The 20272-nt window shown below is 46.9% G+C and overlaps 1 protein-coding gene across 1 annotated transcript in view; it reads left to right on the top strand.

Annotated features, from left to right (window-relative positions):
- Positions 1–20272, top strand: part of LOC135394443 (cytoplasmic dynein 2 heavy chain 1-like) — a 156271-nt gene that overhangs the window by 299 nt on the left and 135700 nt on the right. The window contains exons 2-11 of the mRNA XM_064625182.1: positions 39–175; positions 4585–4703; positions 4768–4950; positions 8435–8658; positions 8739–8851; positions 10994–11205; positions 11367–11543; positions 11678–11765; positions 11869–12076; positions 15257–15386. Coding sequence (XP_064481252.1) covers positions 39–175; positions 4585–4703; positions 4768–4950; positions 8435–8658; positions 8739–8851; positions 10994–11205; positions 11367–11543; positions 11678–11765; positions 11869–12076; positions 15257–15386 — 1591 coding nt within the window. The remainder of the gene's footprint in view (positions 1–38; positions 176–4584; positions 4704–4767; positions 4951–8434; positions 8659–8738; positions 8852–10993; positions 11206–11366; positions 11544–11677; positions 11766–11868; positions 12077–15256; positions 15387–20272) is intronic.

Raw genomic sequence — 20272 nt, 5'->3', positions numbered from 1 at the left:
TGGCTATAATTACAATTCAACTGTGTCTTTCACGGCAGGTTTTACCTTTCTAAAGGGACAGCTGTCGTAAGAATGGTGGATGCTCAGTTCGAATACACCTACGAATACCAGGGCAATGCACCGAAGTTGGTACGAACTCCTTTGACCGACCGGTGTTTCGTCACACTGACACAAGGTGAGAACTGCCAATCTAACATATTTTCCTATGTTTTCCCGTATAATAGAAATTTCACAGGTTTATCAACGTGACATAATACGCTGTGTTTGCATGTGCTGCTGTTAGGTGATCTTGATTCATCATAGAGTTTCGTTCCTGTGTGTGCGTTGTGACTAAGCAAAAGACATCGGGTGAAACGCACACTGAGAAAAACAGCAGTAAAGTGGGGACCGGACGCAGCCTATTTCCGAAGCGAACCTGGAAGATGTGAGAGACTAGCCTCGACCGAAGCGCCCGTCACATGAGCAAAGCGACACAGGATATCCTCCAACCGCACACGGCACATCCGGTTGGTATGGGTGACGCGGTTGCCAGACGACACCAGTTGTGTGCAATACGTGGGTGTTCTCGAGCACGCTGGTCATACATGCATTTGCAAGGAATGTTCCACATCATGATACCAGAGTCTACGGTACTAGCTCAGTAATCACGATAACAACATGAAACTACATCACTCAATTGAATAATAATTGTATGATAAGCGAGGAATGCTGTACTTGACAAAATGGCGTAAATGCAGGCTAGCTGGTGGATGAACTTCATAATGTAAATGCCTGAGTCTGGGCACACAGAGGGACGACACACAACGCGGTTGCTTGTGTTATGGAGTGCATTATGGAATGCTGCAGCAGACGACACAGGTCGGTGCCATAAAGATGCTCGACAATGTAAGTTAGAACTAAATACACGACTACATCTGTACGCGTAATAAATGTTGGAAGCTCTCAGAGAGCCAGAGTTAAAATACGCCCCTCCCCCCGTGGATCCGCCACTGACTCAGTTACCGGGGGGGTGGGGGGAATATAGGTTTATTGCAGAAAAAAAAAAACAAAGAAAGAGGGGAAAGGGTAGCCTGGCTCCAGAAGCCGACTTGCTATTCCCGCTTAAAAAAAGGAAAAATAAAAAGAAGAAAAGGAAGAAAAAACGAAAAGAGCGAAAGAAAAGAGGCGCAGTCACAGGCTCAGCGCGAGCCCTGTTTCAGTAGGGAAGCGTACGAGTTCCCTTCCGATGCGCCACTGAATGGGGCGTTGCAGAGGGCCCAGTAGCGTTGCCAGCGAGACCTCCCTCAGCCCTAGGGCAGCTAGCCGCTCCATCAGAGTAGCACGAGGAGCGGCGAACAGGCGACAGTGGAGGAGTAGGTGGGAAGTGTTGCCCTCGGTAGAGCAGGCTGCACATGTCAGCAGCAGGGCGTCAAGCGTGCTGAGTTGGAAAAGCCGTGTTGGCGTTCGAGCCACGCTTAACCGCAGACGGTGGATAACAGACGCCTCCCTCCTCGTGATGTTTGGGGGAGGGACGTATTGCATTTTTGGGTCGATGGAGTGCAGAAATGTATTGGGCGAGATGGCACGTTCTATGAAATCTTGGACGCAGCGAGAGCGTACGCGACGTATTTGGAGCAGGCAGGCTGACATTGAAAGCGGGATGGTGAGACTCAAGGCAGCCGTGGTATGGGCACGTTTCGTAGCAATGTCGGCACGGGTATTTCCGGGAGGCCCGACGTGACTTGGTACCCACAGGAGCCGTACGCTGTGGCCGGAAGCCAGGAGCTCGTTGTATCTGGTGATTACAAGCGTGAGGAGATCGCCGGTACGACGCCAAGGTACCACGTCGTACCGGTACAAGGTACCGGTCGTACAAGGTACGTCGCACCGGTACGACGCCAAGGTCTCCAATGCTGACTTGCTGTCCGTGAAGATGGACAACGAGTCGGCCTGTGAACCGGATATGGCGTTGAGCGCTTCATAGATGGCTGTCAGTTCCACTCTGTTACCGAGTAATGGATTACCTTCCAACTAGAGGCTCATTCACAGGCAAAGCCAACTCCCAGGTTCCATCCCTGTCTTTCAAATCTAATCCCATATTCCGCGATTACAATTAGTGGAGGTCACTGTAATCACCTCTCGCACGTGCATTTTCAGTGGACATCATCCGCTTACATAGTGAGTAGGGTAAGGTAGGGCAAGATGAGACAGAAATTTGCAATTGAACATGTAATTTTTATTTTTCGTGTTAAAAAAAAACTAGCCATAGGCACATTATCAGGGGTCTAGGACTTTTGACCTATAAATGCAGGACGGCGTAGCCGGTCTAAAATGAACACAGGACAAGAAATTCAAAAATGCGAATTGTCTCATCTTGCCCCAACCCTCGGGGTAAGGCGAGACGTCGCGTGGGGCAAGATGAGACATGCCATGGTAATGAACGATACAAGTTAGTTTTTGCAATCCAAGCAGGCAAAGTAAAGCCCATGGGCCCCTACACAACCCCCTTGAGCCCACCGCCCACATGATGTGGAATAAAACCACACAGAACCCGGCACTTTTGCTCCACCTTTATTTGCAAACAAAGCACCGCCAGTCTGGCGTGTCGCTGGTCGCTCGCTTTTGCGCGCACTTCTGCTTTGCTGGAAATACACCTAGGAAACAGAAATATTTGCTGGAAAATCCTAGGCAATATGCAAAAAATGAAATCTCTGAGCAACAAGCATAAAGCCACTTAATAGCTGACTTATCAGTTTCTAAATTACATTAAATTTAAATCACATTAAATTATCGCGCCTTGCCCCGTGCATATCATCGGATGCATTAATTTTTCTGTTCAACACCGGATAACCAATAGGGCCCATATTTTGCGTATATCTTCATGAATGAATAAAGAAATAGGAGGTAAACTTACATTGACAGAATAAGCCTGCGAAATACTGCTGCACAGCTTATAAGAAAAAGGACTACAGAGAATCGCGCCTTTTTGGCTGGTCGTTACATTCCAGGCAGAATTAACCGATTTTTTTTTCTTTTCAACGCATACACCAATCCGGACAATTCTCATGGGCAATAAAGCGGACATGCAGAGCCACCTATGAGTAAAGTTTCAAGTGCATGGAATAACGCATCTCTGAGACATGCGGCGTCAAGCAAAAAATGTAGATGGGTAGAAATCCAGCGAACCGGTAGAATGTAGGAAGGGAGTTGCCTCAGGACAGAAGCCGCCGATATTTAGAACAGTCTCTGTTCGAAATATCGGCGGCTTCTGTCCTGAGGCAACTCCCTTCCAGCAAAAAATGTAGTGTTTTGCCCCGTGTCTCACCTTGCCCCACCTTACGTTACATACGGACATGACAGACATAGTATATGACGGACATAATTAGTCACTTCGAAAATCCATACTTCGGAATGGAAGCTCTTCTGTTGTTGAGGCATTCGGGGTCGACACCAAATTCTGCCCAGTGAATGGTGAAGGCAGTCTCGGTCTCCCAAGAGTCATCGCGTACGTTGCGACGTCAATTGCAGACGTCATCAGCAAATATAGAGATATTGGGGAGGCAATGCAATAGACCTCTACCTGTTTGTAAACAAATCACGTCATAATGTTCGACAGCGCCACGAGTTTGGTAGAGTTGAACTACGTTCAATGCTAGTGGCGAACAAGGGCGCGCCCGAAAGCCACGATCTTGAGGGGATTACTACGGTCTCTGAACAGGACGTGACCTTCGGTCCTACTTTTCTTTCAATAGGACGCAATGAACAATTGCCCATTCGTGGAACCCAGCTCTCCCCTTCCGATCTGTTTTGGTTTCAGTGTGTCTACCAACGTCATGATGACGTTTCTCAGGTAGAGGTTCATCAGTCTCTTCCGCTTCGTGCATACGGCATTTTGTTCAATTTTTCGGCGCTTCGGGGTATCCATCACCGGGTTCTTATTTCTATGTTTGCAGCCTGCGTACTTGCAGACAGGACACTCACGTGCAGTTTCATTATCTGACATCTTGAGAGCCAACACGAGCACACCCACTGGATTTCTGGGTGGGAGGATGTCTTTCAGCCTCCGTGCCACACTCGAAACTCTGCAGCGCTCACAAAAGGCGACAGTTCTGCACAGAACAGGCGCCAGCCCTATTTGTCGATTGCCTCTAGATTCTTTTGGGCACACCGAGCTGCTATGACTTCTTGAAGCAGCCCCTTCTGTCCAGACCTGCGTTCAGACCTCCCAGTACACACTAGAAGTCATTCATCGCATGATTTGTCACCCTTACGGCCCGTTACACCCTTCACGGTTCGGTATGACGATAGAAGATAGATGAGATATGAGAAGAAGACGGATAAGACTCAAAGTGCAGGCCAACTGGTGAAACGTGGCGAAGCGTAACCCCGACACAGAGGAGCATACAGACAATGACAACAAATCCTGAATTTGTTGTGACTCTCGGTGCGTACCTCTGGCTCGGGGTCACTTTTCTTCACCAGCCAGTATTTCTGTTAACTGTCCTAGTGACATGTGCTGCTCCCATTTCGAACAGAACACAAGAAATTACTTATTAGATGAATTAAACAGGCTTTCGAGCAATGCTCAATATCACTTCTTTTAAGGAATGCGCATGGGCGTTGGTGGCAACCCATACGGACCTGCCGGCACGGGAAAGACAGAATCAGTCAAAGCACTCGGGAATGCTCTCGGAAGACAAGTATTGGTCTTCAACTGTGATGAGGTAACACAAGAAGGCGCCGTCACGAAAGTGAGCAACTTAAAAAAAAAAAACATATCTTTTACAGGGCATTGACGTGAAGTCAATGGGGCGCATATTCCTGGGTCTTGTACGATGTGGTGCTTGGGGTTGCTTCGACGAGTTTAACCGACTAGAAGAATCGGTGCTGTCTGCAGTGTCAGCCCAGATTCAACAGATACAGACGTCGCTAGGAAACCGAGCGCGTGATGTTCAACTTCTTGGACAACAGGTACAGTTTTGGATAAGATCAAGCAGCATGACAAATAATCCTAAAAGCATGAAACAAATGGTAACGTTGATCCAGTTTACGGTGTTTAATTATTCAGAAATCGCACACAGTTCTTTTCGTAGCAATAATGTTAATGGAGTAGAACCAGCGGAAGGGCACCTGAGGAAGGACAAGAGGAAGGAGTAAGAGGAAGGAGTAGAGGAAGGAGTAGACGGGACGCCGTTGGACTTACAAGGCGACGTGCATGTGCATACCAGTACTAACGGCTGAAGGAAACCGGATACACATGCGACTAACCATCCCGACCCAACACAAAGAACGTCCCTTATCGGCTTAGTTTGGGGAAGGTTGGCTAATGCCAGTGATGGGGAGTACTTAATGTGCACAGTACTCCAGTACATTTCTGAGTACTTGTGCCTTACTTTAACTTCGTTTCAAATTCTGTACCTCGAACCTTAAGTGATGTACTGTGTACGTGCCATGTACTATGTACAGTGCTCAGAACCTCCAACCAATCCCCCGTTGCCGTTGCCTTGCTCCGTTAAGCTCCCAACTGGGCGGCGAACATCTCAATCAGTACCGGGTCTGACCCATGTTCTTTCGAGGGTTGGCAGGATGGTGACATGCTGTCGTTTGCTGTCAACACGTGTTGACAACAGTCTCAAACTGTCTCAAAACTGTCTCAAACAGTCTCGACAAAAAACGAGATCTGGGACAATCTTCGGGATGACACAACGTGCCTGTTTTGCCACTAATGTCTTTAAGATTATTGCACAAGTTTGCGATAAATCGCTGTTTGATATGAGGTAATGATAGTTTGTGAAGTCGAGATCATGAAGCCTCGGCCATTTATTAAGTGACGACATTGTGACGCACACACTGACATAAAAAGAAGACTGGGGAATGGGGGATATGTTTATTAAGAAGGAAAAAAAGGGGGATGACATGTGGGGCTCTTCGCGGCCCTCATGCTGGACGCTGCACCGTATATGACCAGCTGAAGAGAAGGGTACGGGAAACGGAGCTGTGAACGAATCACATGGACAGCTTCATCCGACTGCAGTCACCCCACTGAACATAGGAGGCGTTGAAAAGCCCTGCTCGAGAACCGGCGAGTAACAGTTAGGGACATTGCCGCCCAGAGTAATTTAGTGTCGGCAGTGTAGAAACAATCATTCACCAACACTTACTGTTCCGCAAAGCCTGTGCAAGATGGGCTCCCCGACACCTCACCTATGACCAGAAGTGAGCGCGCGTGGTAGACTCTGAGGAAAGCGCCGCCATCGTCAGAGCTCTGCCGCCGCGACCTTGGAGGAACAATGGCGGCCATAGCATGCTAACAGGTGCTGCGGCCGCCATTATTGCTCCAAGGTCGCGGCGGGAAAGGGAAAGCATGGCGTTACTTTCCCCAATTTTATCTCTGAGCGGATGCTGAACCGGTTTCAATCCGCGGGGAACGAATTTTTGCAATCAATCATCACATGTGATGGAACCTGGCTGCGTCATTTCAGCCCAGAGACAAATAAAAACAAAGCAACACGGAATGGCGACGTCACCCCGCCGGCAAAGAAAAGCGAGATGCAGCCGTCTGCTGGGAAGTCCATGGGAACTGTCTTCTGGGACATGCAGGGTGTCATCCGTGTGGACTTCTAGGAGTAAGGGGTCACGATTAATTAACCCAGTACTACTCCACGTTGATAAAGAGAGCCGTGCAAAATTCAACTCGCAAGAAAAGGCCTGAGACGTTGTCCGGAAGGATCATTCCTCTTCATGACAATGCGCGCGGCCTCGCACGACGAATTTGACGGTGGCAACCCTGGCTGAAATGCGCAGGGAGGTTTTGCCACATGCCCGTTCGAGACCAGACTTATGCTCAAGCGAATACGACTTGTTTGGTTCCCCTATGAAGCACCTTGGAGGAACGACGTTCCACAGTGTATGAGCCCTCTTCTTTCTACGCAAAAGGCATAAAAAACGGATGTAGTTTGGTGCTTCCCCCATTTTCTATTGTATTTATGGGGATATATAGGTCTCGGCCAACCCTGAACGAACCTCGTACAATCTTTATTATTCATTCCCATTGCTAGAATTGATAATTCGTGGCTTTACGTAGCGAGACAACTAGCCTCATGAGCGACTCCACTGCGGTCGGTCTGTGGATCACCTTTGCCCACCTCAGGGACCCTTAACGTGCACATGAATCTCAGCACACTGCACACCGTATTTAACGTCCCACGCGGAAGACGGCGTGGAACGTTGTACCCTAAGCAACTTGTACCCTAACACCAAGTTGGTGGCATCATCAGCCGGGATCGACCCCGCAACCTTAATATGAGTAAGCGGACACGCTACCGGCTGGTCCACCGGGGCCGGTGGTGGCGGTGGTAGTGAAAACACCTCGCGGAGGTTTGCCACGCTTTAAGCGGGCAACGTCACGATTGAGCATTTCGAGGCTCATTCTGTACATAGCTGAATTCCATTAGCCACTTCCCAAGAGAAAAACAAATCCACACTGGGTTTCCTCCTCCCACAGTGGCTGTGTACGGAATATGAACGGTCGTGAAACTGTTCCACATCAAAAACAAGTTATCTTTCATTTCGAATTGTACCCTCCTGATTTGTTAGCGTCCTGTAATGAAACGTCTGATTGACCAAATAGGCTACGGGTCATACATTTTACTTGACATCACATTAAAGGAGTTCAAAATTTTTGTCTTGGCAAACGTAGGTAAGGTATCGCACACAGGAGGCACGAATCGTTTTGTAAAAATACCCAGATGCTATTTAATAACGAATCTTCAGTCGCAGTAGTGCTTTCGTCAGTCACAAGCTTTAACGGAGGAGGACGTAGAAAAAAAAGGGGGGGGGGCCGAAAAGAAAGATCCCGGAAAAAATGATCCCATCTGGCATGATAGGAAAAAGTGGTCCCGTGCACTCCAATGGTACCCCTAGACTGCGTATGTCGGAGTATTTGGGAAAAAAGAGGAGAAGGAGAGGGAAGCTCATTTTGGAGGCCTCTAAGTTAGCGGGACTCGTATTAGCAAAATACCCCCACAAGGAAAATAGCGACGTGTTGCGTTTCAGCGGAAATCGTTTTTCAGAATGGCGTTTTACGATACGTACGCAAAAGCGATGGCGTAAGTAAGGGATAGCGTTAGTGGCCCTGCCCTTGCCCTCGCCTCCGCCTGTGAGGCAGCGCACGAGAACTCACGTGCTTACGGCTGCCAATGGGAATGGACACAGCTCTGAGCTCTGTGACGTCTGCGCTTCGCTCGGGAATGTGTTCGAAGGCGTGTATCTCGCTAAGTACGACACAGAGAAGAAAAAAATCATTTTTCCTTAGTACTATGGCGTGCAGTACAACGCGTCCATGATGTAATGAACCACATCTATGAAAGTGCCCCAACCCCTTTAAGCGAAAGCAGTCGTTCTGAATGGAGGCGTAGCTTACGCTTCTGGTTCAGAATATATGTATCCTTTGCAGGTGGAAATGGATTGCAACGCAGGCATCTTCATTACGTTGAACCCAGCTGGCAAAGGCTATGGCGGTCGACAAAAGCTCCCGGATAACTTGAAGCAATTATTTCGTCCTGTTGCTATGTGCCGTCCAGACGATAGCGTCATCGCCCGGGTGCTCCTATTTGCCGAAGGGTTTAAGTGTTCCGACATAATAGGACCGAAACTTGTGGCTCTCTTCCGATTGGCAAGGTGTGAACCTGTCCTCGATCTAACATCGCCACTACCACTGAGCAAGTGTCACGCATTTACTATTAGCTGTTTCGTTTTAGGGAACTTTTGACACATAAGCAACACTACGACTGGGGATTGCGCGCACTCAAGAGTGTCCTGCAAGCCTCTGGAAAGCTGTTGAAAAGTGCACGTGCATCACAAGCTGTAACAGGTAAGAAAAGCCAGAATTGCAGTCGAGACTGACTACATTCGAAACATTGTGGAGAGAGACGTGCACACTGGTCGCAAAAGTGGTCAAGTGCAGTCTGCAGCCTCCCACTTTCCCTCTTTTCAAAAATTTAATTAGGTATTTTAAAAAATTCACAGAGCTGCATATTTGTAAACCACATAATTAGAGTTTGCACTATGCACGGGAGAACTACCGTAATGCAGCTGATGATTTGTCCCTGAAGCCTGAATGAGACCACGACTATCGGTCGGCTCCACTGCCGCCTATTGATGCTGTTGGAGTTAAATGTATTACTGGACCTCCTTTAAAATATACAGGGTGTTTCAGTTAAATCCCTGGGCAAAATAATTCGCCAACGGGTGCACTAATCGAAGAACTTTCTGTTTATGCATATCTGTCCGATACCACCTACAAGCTGCGCACCGTGTGAATGAGTGGGAGACACATATTATTTAAATAAAAATGCAAATGAGCTTCGTGAAAAAACACCTTCTAAAGCAGGGCGCCCTCGGCATTAAAATGGGTACTGCCCCTTTTGGGACCCTCAGTGGACACCTTTTAGAGAAAAATCTGCCACCGAAGCGGTTCATTTGTTGCAGTAATTAATTGGTTTCGGTTTACATATTTTTGTCGTGGCTATGGTCGCGCTGAAGCTCAAAACTCTTCCGCTCTTCCACTCCCTTATCCACCAGTGAATTACGTGTTCATGAGCTTACTTCGCAACGGCGAGTGCTGAAGAAAAAGTAACACCCTCAGACAGGCTTCGCCAGTCCCCAACCCCGCATACCTGAGTGATATGCGCCCTTTCTCTGTTATGATCACACGGACGAAAATTCTTCGACTTCGACGAAGACTTTCCAGACGAATGTCGGCACAGTTCCCCCTAAAGTCGGCCCAGGACGCATATTAACCCCCCTTGTCTCCCCATCCTTCCTGCTGTCCTCTCTCCGTCTGTCCACATCTGTACGCCGCTCATAGCCACAGTTGCTTCACGGCGCTAACACGCAAAAAAAAAAAAAAAAAGAAACGGACGAAACACAGTTGATTACATAATACATTGATATCACATGTTTTTCACTAGCACAGCATTGACCCAACCTTTTCTTCGGCACTCCCCGTTGCGAAGTAAGCTCAAGAACACGTAATTCATTGGTGAACAAGGGAGTGGAAGAGCGTCCTTTTGCGCTTCACCGCGATCAGTCGCAACAAAAATATGTAAACCGAAACCATTAATTACTGCAACCAATGGTGGCAGATTTTTCTCTAAAAGGTGGCCACTGATGGTCCTAAAAGGGCTAGTACCCAATTTAATGCCGCCAGCGCCCTGCTTTAGAAGTTATGTTTTTCACGAAACTCATTTGAATTTTTATTTAAACAATAAGCGCCTCCCATACATTCACACGGTGCGCAGCTTATAGATGGTATCGGACAGATACATATAAAAAAGAAAGTTCTTCGATGGTGCACTCGTTCGCGAATTATTTAGCCCGGGAATTTAGCTGAAACACCCTGTATGTGCCATCGAAAATGGTTAACAATTGGGCTGTTCGCTGTTTCGTACTTTAAAAGCGATAAAAAAGAAAACCTGTGCTGGGAAACAAACAAAAGGATGACACAACATGTATGTGCCCCAGCTCAATCTTCACGCGAGTTTCTTCGTGCATGCGAACGACGCAAACATAATGACTGCGCATGAACGATGGCAAAGTCATGCAGTCGTTTGATCGGTTCGGTAGACCGTAATACATGGGATCGTTCGTGGATCATTTTGACTAGCTCACATTCAGTATTGCGGAGCACATGGCGGCGGGAGCTTATGCAGAAAGATTGGTCACGAACAATTAGGAACCGCTGCTCTGTATTCATGGGTTGTTAGCGGTCAGCGAATGACCCAGGTGCTACAAAAGTGGAAGCTGGGATGGTCAGTTGGTTTGATACACCTAAATGCACCGCACTAGCGTTAGCATCATATGACGTGGTTACAGACAACTAAATCGACTCACTAAATATGGGGCCAGGGTTAATGATTCTGATAGTGCTGGTTTAGATGACTTCGTGAAATATACTCATATGATCTATAACGGACTATTTTCATGTCCTGTTCAACCGATATATACGTTACAGTGCAAGACGAGAAGACAGAGACGACTTTGGCCGTTCAAGCGCTGCGATTAAATACTCTCCCCAAGCTATCACACAGAGACCGCCAGCAGTTTGATGCTCTCATCAAAGACGTCATTCCAGACATTGAATTCACTGAATTCGAGGACGCCGATCTGATCAAAGCTGTAAAAGAGGCTTGCGAGGAGTTAAAGCTGATCGAGAATCAAACACAAGTGAGCCCAATTGCACTTCTTCCACCTGTTCTTATTCATGCTTCTTCATGCTTCTTCTTATGCTGTTCCAACTCACCCAGTCGTTGGAACAGCATCAATGATGCCACAGGATAAGAACGACGAGATCATGGGAGCAATCACTTCTATCATTTCATAAACAGATTCGGAAAGTTCTAGAGCTCCACGAGCAACTGAAACAACGAATGGGTGTTGTAGTCGTGGGGCCCAGTGGAGCTGGGAAGACTACGCTATGGAAGCTGCTTCTGAATGCCCTGAAGCGATTGGGGCATTCAATACAAACGCACATATTCAATCCCAAAGCTATGCCAAGGCAGCAGGTAACCTACCACAACTTTTACTGATCTTACAGCATGCAGTCAGCTGGTTACAATTTCTATAGCTGTTAAGATTTGCCCTTTTTCTGCCTAAATCTTTCTCATAATCGATTATCCGTATTGCTATTAAATTCCAGCTGCTTGGCTACATAGACATAGACACCAGGGAATGGCACGATGGAGTCCTTACCGCCAGTGCGCGTGCTGTGGTTCGAGAACCGCCTGGTGATATCATTTCTTAAGCTCCTCCTTTATTGACCAACCTTTTTGAGAGTTCAGCTGAAACATAGCGTTATGCAGACGTTGCTTGAAAATGTATTTTCTGCAGGAGTCCTTTCATGGGTCGTCTGTGACGGCGACATCGACCCGGAATGGATCGAGTCACTGAACTCTGTGCTTGACGACAACCGATTGCTCACGATGCCTTCGGGTGAACGAATTCAATTTGGTCCACACGTCAACTTTATTTTTGAGACACATGATCTGAGCTGCGCGTCCCCTGCTACGGTTTCTCGCATGGGAATGATCTTCCTTAGGTAAGCAGGAATCATAGCAATGGCTGTGTTTAGTGCTTAGTTTTGTTCCGTGCGGCTTAAATCGTATCGGCTTCCACACACTGTCCGAACGAATGAACTAGACTAGACAGCAAGAACGATTCTTAGGCACCATGATGCTTGTGTTCGTCCGTTGTGTGTTCCCACCTCAGAACAGTTACTTTTCATCATCAACCTGATTTTTTCACCTGCAGCAATCGACCCACGCAAGCTACACCCACGACAGTGCAGGTGTAAAAACAATACTTCAAAATCTCGTTTCATACCTAATTTTTCATTTTTTAAAGTGCTTCCTCCTCTTCTGAGTCAAAGATCCCGGGTCTCAGGACAGCTCATTGCAGTCCGTTGTTTAAGATTCCTACTTTATATGTTCCGAATCTTTCCACTGGTCCACGGCTGCCAAGGCTGCCATTTTGGTATTGCGTAATACTTGAGACAGTCGACAACACACGCACTTTTTTATTCGTATATTGGCGGCGTGAAGCACAGAGTTGAAGGTCATCGAAAAAGCCAGACAGCGGCGGTGAGGCTTGTGTTCTGTTTCTCTGCTGTATGATCCAGCCTCAGAACAATTACTTTCGGTCATGTAAAGCACGCATCAGCCCGGCATATTTTTTCTGTCGGTATGTTGTTGAAATTTCAGTGATGTTGGCAACAATTAAGAGTTCAGACTTTTGTACCTAACCCATCTCACGTAAGGTTAGATCTACGTATCTTACGTAGTGTATAAAATCGAGAAAATCTCGTTGTGAACCTAAGTGTTTCACCTTTGCTGATTTCGCACACCCATTACTTTAACTTTAAAAGGTATTCTCGCCGAACTATTTGTATTCATTCGTATGCACCCTGGCCAGCATCCTAATTCTAAAAGTTCCTTAATCGGTAAAATATTTCACTGGTGCCACCACATATTAGGTTAGAAAGTCATCGAAATGGACTATTACAGCAAGAATCAAGGCGCTACACTGTATTACTTTTCTTCTCGGTTCGCTTGAAGTTTGATGTATTGCTTCTATGGGCCTGAAGGCAAAGTTGGACCTCCGTCGTGATTTCGCGCATGTATATAACAAAACTTGACGACTCGCAAAAACTGCCACAACAATTATGTGATCACTGGTAAATTCACGCTCGAGAAGAGCGGTAATTGGTTTTTAAGGCACTGTCTCTTCGTATCTATTGGTATATTGGAGGTGTAAAGCACACATCAGTCTGATACCTATTTTTACACTCCCTCCCTTCCTTCCTCCCTTCCTTCCTCACTCACTCACTGACTCACTCCCACTGCAGGCATTGACCTCCTGGATTTTCATTATTTTTTATATTTAGAAACGCATCGTATGTGATGATAAATAGCGGCATACGGATAATTTCTGCTGAATAGTTTTTTGTACACAAAAAAAAGAAAAAAAAAACAACGAAAAATCCGGTCCTGAAATCGAGTGTTTCAGTATCGCTGTTTTTGCACGCGCATGTACCCTGAGTTTTAAAAGATATCCTTGCGAATTTTTTTATGCTGTAGTATACACACAGCCCAACGGGCCAAGCCCAAATTTTCGCCACGCGCAATCTTGTTCCAACTTCAACGCGTTATTTCTCCGGCTGTAGATGTGGGCCATTGTGATACTTGGCATTAATTTACGGAGACTTCAATGCTCTTTCATTTGGTATATATGTCGTGCAGCTACTGTCTGCAGGTCTCTGCTAAGACAAGCAAGAATTTGGGTATCTTTCGAAAAAACAAGAATATTTTGCGCGACCGTTTCTCGAAAATGCCCCTTTTGATTTTATTTATATTTTGCTAGGACATGGCACGATGTTACACGTTTATATTGCTGCAAAAAATCTGCTCCAAACGGTGCACACTCGTGATGAGCGCGTCAAAACGCGGCCCTGCTCCGCGTGTGTGTTGAAACGGGGATGGCAGCTGTTTCTCGATGTCTTTTGTCTTTTGACAAAGAAAAAAATGGGCCCCTTTCTGTGACCAAAAGTAGTACACATACACATGTATTTACAAGGCTGTGGAAGTGGAAACAGTATTTCGTAATGGCCGTGATAACTGATTTCACTCAGTTTCTAAGAAAGCATCACCCTTCTGTATCGGCTGTGCACTGTTCGGATACACAAGTTGCACGAGCTCCGCTTTCCGATGTCTTGGCTTTGCCACACATGCGAACCTAAATAGACCTCGCCAACCTCGCCAAATAGAGATATCGTTGTGTTTGCCATGAGAAGGTGATCATCATCCTTTAAAATTAATTGATGAGAGCAATGGGGTTTTCCTCATGAAGATCACCCTGTATAGCATACTACGTATATTGGAATTTTTTGTGTCCATTAGAGTTCTTAGAATTACGAGGCGGTCATAAACATACGCAAAACATTATGAGTAAGTACAAAACAGAATAAGTAACTGTCTTCTAGGCATCTGCCGACAGTGCATGCCTCACCTGTCATGCGTGAGTGTGTTCAACTACTTTATCCCCAGTTCAGTCGCACAATAACTCACATCTAATAGGGTCCTGCAATCCCTGCAGTGAGACACCTCTTGTCATCGTCATAATGTATCAGTTATTGTTTTTGTTCAGACTTCTGTTTTTACTTACGAAATCGCGCTAGCCATGGTGTTTGTCTTGTGGTGTCACCTGTGAGCTTAGTAACTTTTTTTATTATTATTTCGTACTCAACAGCCCGAAATTCGGTTTTAGGAGTCTTGTGTCCAACGTTCCTCGTACGTGTCGTTGTAAATTCAGAATCCATGACGTGTCAGTAGTCCAGTGTACTTTCTTAGAACAGGACTGTGCCATATAATATCTTAATAAACTTTGCGGCGACCACTTCACAGAATGATACCGCTTCTGATTTCAGGGGAGAGCGTGGTATATGGGCCCCTGAGAACGTGACGTACGCCTTTTTGTTGCATTTAACACACGTGCAAATCGCTACAAAAAGTTTTCAATCCGATTCAACCTCCCGTTTTCAACAAATCATGAAAAAGAAGAATAGAATTCTCTCGCGCGGTTAGTCCGGAGCGTGGCATGCGGTGTTAGACATGGTTAGTTTAGTAACACGCCATGAACTTTAGAGTGTAAACGAGAATTCGATATTCTGCTGAATGTCCAACTCTTTTCCTTTGACTGAATCTCGCGTTTGTGTTACTTTCAGTATCGAGAACATTGAAGTTACTGCATTAGTGGCATCATGGCTCCACGGCCAACCCCAACATGCACAGTCGTTTTTCAGACAGCTACTGGATGACTACTTCTACAAAGCTTTAGAGTGGGTGATGAAATGTGTAAGTATGTAATTTTGAGTAGCTTCAAAATATTAGTGAATAATGTTTACCATATCCCAACTTATGTTATTGTAATGGCCAGTAGACGCGTAGGTATTTTCCTGCAGGTTAGTTACTTATGGTATTGTCCATGGACATTTTTGACGTCAAAACGTCTATAAGCTTGGTTTGGTAGGAGGTCAAAATTTACGATGCAACAAATTATGCCGAATTTCATGACGCGATATCTCCGTGAGTAATAAAACGATAGCAACCAGCCGACTAAATCCAGATAGCTTGCACGTGTAAGGTTTTAGCTAACAAGGTCATTGCGGCGGCTGACGCAATCCCTGGGTGTGGCGGGCGCGTGCGAAAGAGACGGAAATATAGGTATACGCGTACAGTGCGGGCAACAACAACCACGGATGGGTAACTTCGTCAATCATTCTCCTACCGTGGTACATGGAGCATCCCAACGAGGCCTACTGAGGGCTGCTCGCATGTTTTCTGTGATGGGTGGTCCTCTTGGACTACCCAAACCCCAGAGCAAGAGGGTTAGCACACCCCCCTTGCGGGCGGTCTATCTTGCTAACGCTTGAACTACACCCTTAAAAATGAACTTCACCGCATCGCACGCTCCTAGTCAACCATCATCTCGAATGATATCGTTATCTGCCCTGATTTGTTGAAAACGGGAGGCGTACGCCTTTTCTGTGACAATTATGAACAGCATAAGTGTCACAAAAAGGGTGTACGCCTCCTCTTTTTTTCTAAGAGTGTAGGACGTGGGCCGAGGTGTCGTTGGAACGCGCTTGAGAGGCTGTACCTGGACCTTAAACGATATCTGTTTCAACGACAGTAACCAAAATTTTATAAATTTGTAAAGTTGAAATATCAGTTTTTTCCACAATGTCGGTACATATGATACTAAAATATAATCATAATCGAAGAAAACGGCAACTAGAAGAAAGGGCGGCTCGAGCGGAAACCAAAAAGGCCCGAAAGTCCAGCACCAAGCGATCGAGAGAGCTACGGGAGCGCCGAAGATTAGCAGCGGACGCAGGCTCGACTGCCGGCGCGCACAGCGAGCCCGTGTCCTCTTGAATAAATGAATAGAAACTATGATTTATCCAACTAAAGTACCGCAAAGGAGCAAAAGAACCTGCGATCGTGACGTTTTCAGTTAAAACAATTCGGCACGGACACAACTGAGCCCGTTTACATATTTTTTAACCGCGCAGGAGGCTGTGCTACTGTGTCCAAGTCTTCCGCCAGTGAACGGCGTGCAATGTGTAAACATTGTTACTTAACTAACCCAAACTTGCTTTACTTCATTACGGGTGACACATTAACCTAAGATATCTATTACGTCCAGCCTGTCTTACCACACCAGAACAAAGAATCAGCACGGTGGATTCTAATTCCCTTGGCCTTATACGCACGAACATCAATGCTTGCACGTTTGGGAATAGAAAAATTATCTGACGCGAACACTTTAAAGTTCGTTTTTATCTTTGTTTTTTGTGGGGCACACCGTTCATGAGACCGCGTTTGTCTCTTACTCTCTTCGCCCCCTACGGCACATGCAGAATACCGCCACACTAGGTTGACACATGTTGCGGGTAAACCTATCCCAATTACTTTTCACTCTCTTCTTCTTCTTTTCTTCTTTTCTGTTATTTCGGCAAACAACAACGAAAACGTACCTTTCGGAAAGAAGCGTCGCACGGACGCTTTCTTGCACCTACAGTCGAATAAGGTAAGTATTTAAAGAGCTTGTTTTTCAGTGAAATAAGTGTTTCAATCTCTTTAAATACTTATCTTATTCACTTGCGAGTGCCAGACTTCTCCCATTCCTTGCCTGTTAGTTTCCTGACAGTCGAAGTATAAATAAAGAAGTTCCCTTAGTGCAGCCCTTTGAGCGGCATGACTCCTCTGACCAGGGTTACGGGGTTGTCACAGCAGGGTTCGGAATCACGTTGCTTTATTGAAACCGCAGAATGGACAGTGACAAAATCCGTAGCCAACGGCAGCAGGGGACCAAGCGTTGACAACAGTTTTCGGAATTGCACCTCCTTTCAAGGGCTAGAGACACGCGACGTTTCCTCGGCTGATTCAATATGGCTGCCCCCGAGCGCATACTTTGAGAGAGGGAAGAGCACCGTTTAAGTTCTTTGCTTTCTTCCGATCCTCCTCCCCGCGTTTCCTTCTAACCTCTCTCCGTAAGATTCCTATGGTCCTCCTCGATGTCGCGGAAATATTTAACCACAACGCCGGACGCTCGACACCTGACTTGGGGGTGCCACTGTCCGAGCTAAAAGGTCAACTGTGCAGTGCTGCCTGGTTCGACTTCGACTGGTGGCTGGCTTCGCTGCAGCAATCACAGGACATTATGATGTGATCCATATTCTCCATAACACCGACGTAGATCACTTGGGGGAGGCTGCCTTCCCGATCTGGTATAAGAAGCGTCCACTGTAAGGGGTATTCAGCAGGAACCGGTGGAATAATATCTCCATAGGCCGATGAAACGATGCAGGCACAACAAATGACAGGTCCGGATCTATTCTGCTCAGTGTCGATTCACGTGCGGATCCACTAAACAAAGGTCCCTGCACGTTCTCTTGTTCAGTGATGAGACTATTAACCCAGAGTCACAGCAAGTGAAGTACACAGGACGTAGCGGGCGGGACCGGTATGCTCGTGACGTTGCTGCATCCGCTGCTTCGTTCTTGGGTATACCGGAATGTCCTGACGTCTATTGCAGGATAATGTCATGATGCCTACGCCCAGCACTGAATGATGAATTCTAAGAGCATCCTCTATCAGAGGGGGAGGCCTGCATAACCCACCGTTGCTCTTAACCGTTGCCCACATACAGGCGCTCACATTAACGTGCTACACCGCCTCTGTGGGTCCTCTTGGGGTCCTTCATGCACCGACCTCCTCCAAGTACACAACTCTCTTATTATGGGCACTTTACGCTACTGCTTGCCTGAGTTGCACGATATTTCCCCCTTCAAGAAACGGCAACTGCTTAATCTTCAAGCTCGTAGCCAGCGCACTTGCTTGGGAGTCCTGAAGACCACGGAAACCTTCTCTGCTATCGCCGAAGCGCGGGTTCCTTCCCTGCTTATCCTCCGGGACACGGAACCCTCCAAGCTTACACACGCTATCTATTACGGCACGTATGGCATGCACTATTGCCCTGCTTCTGGGTACGGCTAAGCTGGTCTGCGCCTACAAAACCAAATCCCACCATCGCGTACCTTGGTCTCCTATACGGAGCCACTGTGGACCTTATGTCTGCCCCCGTGCACACATCCATTCCTGGTCTTCCGAAAAAGAGCCATGTCCCAGCTGTTGTGGCATGCCAACTTACGCTGCAACATCTCCACTCCCTGCACTCGAATCGAACGGAGATTTACACTGACGGCTCGGTGGCATCCGATGGAAAATCATCTCGGCTTTCTATATTCCTGAGGAGGCATACGAGCGTGGTTTCACTCTGCTTTCTTTGTTGGGAATAGCAAGCCGTCGAGCGTAGGCTAACCTTTCCCTCATTTTTTTTATAATAAACATACCCCCCCCCTTAACCCAGGCCTAGAATCGCTGCAGATAACCCAAGAGCTACAGGTTGCACGGTACTCGATTAATTGCTACGCCACGATAATACCATGGAGCTGTTCTGCGCCGGACGACGTGCGATCAGACAAACATGCACACCCTTCAGCGGATAGCTCAGGAGGAACGTACGAGCACATGGATCCTCCTTCTGTCGTGGACGCATCCATCAAGATGTGTGTTCTTGCTCTCTGACTGTGTAGGACATGACGACTGCGCTGACCAACTGACCAACTAAACTTGAGGGGACAAACCTTTTTCCCATAAGGCCAGGGCTCATATAAAAAACCAGCGGCTTATGACGGGGTATGTATCCACGGCAAGGCATGATAGCTCGGTGAAATATTGAAGAGCTTAGTCTATAGCGATAGCCGCTGGAAAGGGAGGGCGACGAAATCATAGGCGGGAGTAATGGCGCAGTGATTCTTGTATTCGTAACACAGACAGTGCTGGCTGCTTGTATTCTGCTATAGCTGCTGAATTGCGTTGCTGCTGCATACAAATAAGTGCCGATATGGTTTTCAGAATCGGTACGATACAGCGTACGTGTCACGTTCACAATCAAACTCAAACGTGATTGTCGTTTTCCTGTCGGTGGCAGGCATGCCCACCAGTGAATGATGCACACTCAATTTCTTGCCGTGTATTTCGAGAGCCATTGATTTTAATTATCTGAGCCATTCACATGAAGCGTGTGGGGTTACGACAGGCCTAACTGGCTTTACTGCAGCGCGTAGACAGCGGCCACCAACACATAAGCGGAGACTTTTCAATCTGCGGGAGGAAGCCGGGTCAGAATGCCCCCCCCCCCCCTCGCCCTTTTTTCATGACAAAAGTCGGGCAGGGTGTCAGCATTCCTTGCTCTATGGGAAGAGAGCGACCGTTTGTTCATGTCTGCAGGCCCTCGCTACGACAAAGCAAGACATCGCTCTCCCGCCTTGGCAGTCTGCTGTAAACGCTGCTCTGTCCAGAGTTCCCGTAGCGCCATCTCTCGTCTGAGCTGTGTTTTCGGCGCTGACCTCATGAATTTCCGAGGAGGTAGCGCAATAATAGTCATATACATCTACATACAATAATATATATTCGTTTTTTGCACTGGCATGGTGAAAACGAAAACAGAATCACAGGCGACACAAGTTCTTTCCACTTAGCTCCAATGTACGAAGCAGCACTGCAAGCGGCGAAAGAAGATGTTCATCATAAAATCGTACGCACTGATGAGACTGTAACGCCAGTCAATCCAGTACAGAGAGTATCACATGAGCTTGCGGTTGGTTTGAGCG

Source organism: Ornithodoros turicata, chromosome 5, assembly GCF_037126465.1.
Source record: "Ornithodoros turicata isolate Travis chromosome 5, ASM3712646v1, whole genome shotgun sequence".
Classification (NCBI taxonomy): domain Eukaryota; kingdom Metazoa; phylum Arthropoda; class Arachnida; order Ixodida; family Argasidae; genus Ornithodoros; species Ornithodoros turicata.
This window is presented reverse-complemented; position numbering and strand designations above follow the sequence as displayed.